At 44.7% G+C, this 6,812-nt stretch overlaps 1 protein-coding gene across 1 annotated transcript; it reads left to right on the top strand.

Moving 5' to 3' along the window:
- The first annotated feature begins 368 nt into the window (after nt 1–368).
- Nucleotides 369–2,083, top strand: LOC118626836 (cortistatin-like). Its single transcript, XM_036256844.1, has 3 exons — nt 369–385; nt 586–847; nt 1,868–2,083. Exons 1-3 carry the CDS (start codon nt 369–371, stop codon nt 2,081–2,083), a joined length of 495 nt encoding a protein of 164 aa, XP_036112737.1.
- Nucleotides 2,084–6,812: the final 4,729 nt, after the last annotated feature.

Genomic DNA, 6,812 nt, shown 5'->3' with positions numbered 1-6,812 from the left:
CCCAGGAGCCAGTCAAGGGCAGGCCGTTCAGTAAAAATGTTTTACACCTGACGCTCCTTGTACCACATCAGAATCCGCATTTTAATCTTAATTTTAGTCAGGCGATTCGGGTTGACATCAGAGTTTGAGGAGGCCTGGGCAGGAGGAGTGTCTGGCCTGCTGGGCTGGAGACAATCACTCAGGTGGTCCCCGCCTGAAATTCTGTGGAGCCGGGCGGTACTCTGAGCGGCAACCAGACCCTCATCGCCTCCTTGTTCCTTCTGCGCATAGCTGATTCAGTCCTCCTCTTCTGTGGGCAAGATTTCAGATCACAAGCTCCTTATCCAGGGCTAAATTTATGCTGTGTTAAATCACTCCGTTTTGTTCTCATGGCCTCCTGCTTGCTGTAGGCATGATTATGGGGAAGTGCAACTTCAGAAGCAAGTGCACATGAATTGCAAAGGAAGAGCAAATCTGCTCTAAACAAGACCTGCATCTTTAATGAAGGGTTAAGTCCCATCCAAAAGCGCTTTTGTGGGCACTGATTGCTCTGGCATATGCGTCACTGCTTGAGTGTGGGGGAAGTGGGGTGTGGGCTTTCCACAGGTACGTGTACAAAACAGCTGCAGGTCGAACAAAAGATACCCTGCTCCCAGCCTCTAAAGAAGAAACCTACGTCCACAAAACACGGATTTCAGGGCTGCCAAGAAAGATGCACAGTCGCAGAGCTGGAGAGGAGCGCCCCTCAGCCCGCAGAAGGCCACTGCCCCTCTGCCTGCTGCTGCTGCTGCTGCTGCTGCTGCTCTCGGGGGCCGCCGCCGCCCCGCCTCCGGAGGGCGGCCTCCCTGGCCACCACAGTGACAGCGGGGTGAGTAGCCCCTGACTCCGCCGCATGCTCGCCCACTTTCTGGCCATGCCTGTGGACTCCCAGCATCCCCACAGCCACGTGTGTAGGACAGGCCGCAGGGCTGACCTTCGTGGTGCTCCCCTGCTGCCCTGCGGTCCTGTGATGTCCACACACAGCACGGGGTCTCGTTTACCTTCAGTTGCCCCAGCCTAGGAGGTTAGAAGGTTGTGAAACTCGAGTGGGGCTTCTTCGTGCTAGTTGTCTCCATCTGCGGGTGTTTGAATGGTGGGTGATTGTACCCGGCTGCTGCAGCGTGATCCTGGAGCTCACGCAGTGTTAGTTACCACGCGTCTAGAATCTTGACCTACAAACGCAGCACATGTTCTTACTGGCTTCGTTGCCAGTCAGTTATTCATTCATCTGAATGAATTGACGTTACATTTTTCATTGTGAGAACTTGTAACTTCATGAGGTGATTTTTTTTTTTCATTTTGAGAAAGTTCCAAGAAGAGTACATAAAGTTGACCATTAAAAATGGATTTTTCTCTGAAATTACCAGATGAGTTTCAGACAAGCCATTTATCAGATTACTCCAAGAAGCTTTCCAAGGGGTTTGAAAGACCAGAATATAATGTCTCAGTCTGATGTCTTCAAGTGCAATTTGTGGATAGCTGGGAGTAAGACCAGAGATGGGAAACCGTACTTAATTAGCCGGATTCACCTCAGGGGCTTCTTAGCTGCCAGTCACTTATCGGGGACAATGATAGATCTCCTGACCTCTTTGAATTAAGGACCTCAGCAAAGATTATGGGCAAAATAAGCAGTCTTTTTCTTTCCCTGGTTGAAAATCCTCAACTTTTCCTTTTTTTCTAATTAGAGCAATGGTGTTAAGGTGTTCTCTTAACTTTCTCATCCTTTAAATGGACATCTGATTTATTGTTCCAGAACAGATTTTTTTTTGAGGGAAGGAAGTATTTATCTTCAAATGCCGGCTGAGCCAGATGGTTGATTTTTCTTTGTCCTCTGCTTTTTTTTAAAAAGCATATGCAGGAAGTGGCAGAAATAAAGAAAAACAGCCTGTTGACTTTCCTTGCTTGGTGGTATGAGTGGACCTCCCAGGCCAGTGTGCCCTTCACGGGAGGGGAAGCCAGGGAGGTGTCCAAGCGGCAGGAAGGCCCGCCCCCTCAGCAGTCCACACGCCCAGATAAAGCGCCCTGCAAGAATTTCTTCTGGAAGACCTTCTCCTCCTGCAAGTAAAACTCCACCCATGATTACTCATGCAAGGAAGTGTAAAGATGGACCCAAATAAAATATCTTAAGCCTCTGTGACCTTTCTTTATGTACTTGACTTCTCGTTTCTGTGTAATCTGAAAAGTATTTTTTATTTAAACTACAGTAACGTCCAACACTGAGTGTCTTGAGTAATCTAGAACCCAAAGTGAATTATTTTTGATAGATTTTTGTGGGGTTTGCTGTGTTGTACTGAGTGCAGCCACGGGGCTTTCCCTCCACCTTCATTATATCTTCCTTTCTTTGATTTAAAATAGCTAAAGGCTATGTATTTAAGAGTTCAGAATGACATCTTCAGTTTATATTGATATACGTTGTCTAATTAAAAAATATTTCCCTCATATTAAAAGCAAATTTTTAACATTGCTCAAAGAGAAAAATGGTATTCCTCATGCTTTAGCAAAAATGAATTTAAAAACAAATGTCATGCTGTTAAACAGACATCATGCTGACATGTTTATAGAAGTTATATTTGAACCTGCTGTTACACACATACTAGTTTTAATTAGTAAGTTATTCATTTGTTAGAATTCTTTTCATGGATGAGTGCTTCAGGTTTATTTCATACCAAAAACGGTGAGCAGAGCTGCTGCCCAGCCTATGTAGCCTGCTTGCCTCGACTTGTAATCCGAGGACCTGACTCACAGGATCTGGACCTCGTTTGGAGACAGGTGCATATGTATCGGTATGTATTATGTGCATAATTGTAATTCATGTCTCCCCATTCCTCAGCGATTCCCCACAGAAGTGACATGAATGATTGTTAAGGGAGGGGGCGTTGCTTTCCTGTGATACAACGCAGAACAACTGTTGAGCCCCACGTGGAGCAGGATTGGGGCTGCTCAAATGAAGTTAGGAGCAAACAAGCTGCTCAGTTTCAAAACCTTAATCAGATTTTTAATTCTTCCTCCATAGCACTGAAGTCCTTGCTTGATTACATAAGTTTACAACTCTTGAATCATAGATTCTAAAGAAAGTTTCCAGGGTGAGGTTTTTAGATGCTGAATTTGAAAGCTTAACGATTCACTCCTGGAGTTAGGGAAAGTGTGAGGGTCAGGCATAATATTGGGAAAACTGGCAAAGGCTGGCTGGAGGGCACTGTGATATTACTCTCTTCTCTGACACCAGGGGAGCAGACTCTAGGAGTCTGACTGCTGACCATTCCGTTCTGTTTTCCGCAGAGCCGAGCTCATATTCATAATTACTAGCTGAGTAAAAGTATAATGTGATAGCAGAGCCATAATAGCATCCACATTTCCGAGCACAGCAGCTTTAGACCAGTAACTGGGTCAGCGCACTGATGGAAGATGTTTGCCTGAAGACCAGCTAATCTTCAGAACTTTGTCTTATTTTTCTAGAAGAAAAGCATGGACATTGTTTTTCAGTTTCGATTGAGGTCACATACATAGTCCTTAAGACTGGGACTTTAACTTTGAACTAAGTAATACCTGAAGGATAATGAGGCTAAACTAATGATACTGCCAGGCAATCCATCAAGTCTGAGCCTACCTTAGTTCAGGGGAATTAATGAAATGTTAGCTGGCACCAACTGCATGTTAGATTAGATTAATATGCTCATGATGAACAAAGTAAGGTAAAATGGGTAATTAGGGTAATTTCCTACCATCAGGTAGGACTTTTCTTGAAGTCTACCTTTCTGTAGTTAGGTATAGTCCGAAGTGTAAATCTGGACGTCAGTACCTGGACAAGTTCTAATTCACTGTCTTCCATTTATTTCTAGCATTTATCACCAGAATTGATCCCTCTTTGCTGAGGAAGAGTTGTGACATAAGCACTCAGCAGAAATCCCTTCCTACTATTCATATTTCAGGGCTGACAGCAAACCATTCCAGGCTTTAGGAAACTCAGGCCAGGAAGCTCACAGGAGATACTTAAACAACTGATTGAACAGCACCTGCTGAAGGGACAACCCACATCTTAACTGTAGTAACTTCTTCTGTGGAGATATAGATCCCATTCTGAACACACCAGAAGAGGAAACATCATCTAGGTGGCAAAAAGAAGGACGTTTTCTGTTTCTAGGCTAGAAAGGAAGAGGCAGTCTGGCCAGTATGGTTCAGGGGTTGAGCATCGACCTATGCACCAAGAGGTCGCTGGTTCGATTCCCTGTCAGGGCACATGCCCAGGTTGTGGGCCTGATCCCCAGTGCGGGGCACGCAGGAGGTGGCCAATCCATGTTTCTATCTCTTGCACCCTCTCCCTTCCTCTCTAAAATCAGTAAAGAAAAAAGAAGAGGCAGAGGACAGCTGAGAACCCACCTTTTTGTTTCTCAAAACCCTAATAAAAACAAAATATTGACCCTTTTACTTTTTTTTTTTTTTTATCCTCACCCGAGGACATTTTTTGTTCAGGTAGAGTGGGAGGAAGAGAGAGAGAGAGAGAGAGAGGGAGAGAGAAACATCGATGTGAAAGGGACACATCGAGTGGCTACCACCCGCACGACCCAACCAGGGCTGGGGACAAACTGCAACCGAAGTACATGCCCTTAGCGGGAACCGAACCCAGGTCTCTCCGGACCGCAGGCTGATGCTCTAACCGCTGAGCCAAACCGGCCAGGGCTAATTTACCCTTAAAAAAAAAAAAATTAAGCAGTTAAGTAGTCAAGAGTACATGTGCAGCCTTGGCTGGTTTGGCTCAGCAATTAGAGCGTTGGCCCTCAGACCAAAGGGGTGCAGATTCGATTCCCAGTCAAGGGCACATACCTCCGTTGCAGGTTCAATTCCCAGCCTCACATTGGTGTTTCTCTCTCTTTCTCTCCCCCTCCCCCGCCTCCCCAAAGTCAATGGAAGAATATCCTCAGGTGAGGAGTAAGAAAAATACATGTGTTTATCTTACAATAATTATAAACTGGAGAAAAGGTAGAATTTTTTTGGTTCTGGGTCTTGTAACATGGTATTGGAAAATTTTGAAGAAAACCCAGTATCTATGCATTAACTTGTGTGTGTACTTCCTTGTAATTACATAAGTGTTATCTGATTTAATTCAAGCAAATACCCAACTTTAAGGTTCTGCAATCTGAAAATCCAGTGTGCCTCCTGGGGAGTGAGTCTCTTCCCCTCATTGGAGGCTTCCACATAGGATGGGGGGACCCCCAGAGTCAGCTGTGTAGAGAACTCAGGCAGTGGATGGGTGTTCAGACTAGATCACGTACAAGGTCCTTAAAAACCTCAGGATATAAAAGATACAACCAAAATAATTTAAGGCAAGACCATACAAATAAAATGTTGAAAAACCTTGAAAGCAAAAAAAAAAAAAAGGGGGGGGGGGAATTAAACAGCTAAACAATCTGGTTAGCAAAGGCACATTGGTAATTCTTGTATCAATGCAGGGTTTTTTTGCAGACAACTATTATTTTATTCCTTTCTCTCTGGAAAATGAAAAATCCACTAGTTTTTTTCCTTTTGCTTTTACTCAGAAATTAAAGGTTCGTAAGTGGTAATTAGCACAGCTCCTGTCAAAGCCAATTGCCTAATGGGGACCGACATTTGACTTGAGTTGAAAGAACAGAATATGGCAAATGCAGAGTTCATTAGTCCCAGCTGCTTTCGTTGACGTTTTCTCATACCAAAGAACAGGCATGACCTGCTCTCCCTCCTATTTTCAGACATACTGCTGTGCTGCTGCTTTTCTTTTTCTTTATTGATTTTAGAGAGAGAGAAACATTGATGAGAGAGAACATCGATTGGCCGCCTCCTACCTGCCCCGCACTGGGTATCGGGCCCACAACCTGGGCATGTGCCCTGACTGGGAATCAAACTGGCGACCTCCGGGTGCATGGGTCGACGCTCAACCACGGAGCCACACCGGCCGGGCTACTTTTCAATTTTAGAAGGTCTGGAGCACAGTGGTGGAGGGAGGGTAGATGGTTACCAGGGCCAATCCAGTGTTTACACTACACATTTGGGCTAGAGTTTGCAGACTAAGGTCTTTGCCCTACAGACCCATAGACAGGTGTCTCCTAAGAACACATTCCCATCTTTGCTCCCTCCCCTATCTCTGTCCTGGGAAGTGAAAGGGAACCACTCTATAGTCTACTATGCCAGGTACTGTGCACCTTCTCACATATCATTTAGCCCTTTCAATCTTGGGGCCTTACACTAACCTTATATTTTTGGAAACTAAAGTCCTAAAAGGTTAGACTCAACATGGGTTTGTTGCACTCCAAACCCACAGTATTTTTTCCATTATCCTGTGCAGCTGAGATGCTTGGTAAATTTAAGTACAAAATACCAATAGCCAGGCCAGTCAACCAAAGCTCCACTGTGTATTTGACGGAAATAAGATGTTGATAGAATTGATGGAGAGAGATACCATTCCATAGCTTCCTTTACTATTATGGTAACTAGTGTTCATGAGGTTGATTTACTTTTCATACCCCACCAGTACAATGACTATAATTAGAAACCTTTGGCAATTATGTTATAGACATTAGGCATTTTCCGGTGGGAGTTGACTCCAACTTATTACACTGGTATAATAAAACCAGTGCTTTGGATGTAGAATCAGAGTGTGGGGACCTAAAAGAAAAGACAAGTGGAAAAAGCACTGGAACTAGAATCAGAAGGACCTTGGCCACCCAGCTGTAACAGGCCAGTCACTGAACCTCACTGGGCACAACTTTCTCATGTATAAAATGAGAGGCAACGGGCCTCGCCTTGCCTGGCCCACTGTTTGT

Source organism: Molossus molossus, unplaced genomic scaffold, assembly GCF_014108415.1.
Source record: "Molossus molossus isolate mMolMol1 unplaced genomic scaffold, mMolMol1.p scaffold_m16_p_12, whole genome shotgun sequence".
NCBI classification, from domain to species: domain Eukaryota; kingdom Metazoa; phylum Chordata; class Mammalia; order Chiroptera; family Molossidae; genus Molossus; species Molossus molossus.
The sequence above is the reverse complement of the archived record's forward strand: the minus strand, read 5'-3'. Positions and strand labels throughout refer to the sequence as shown.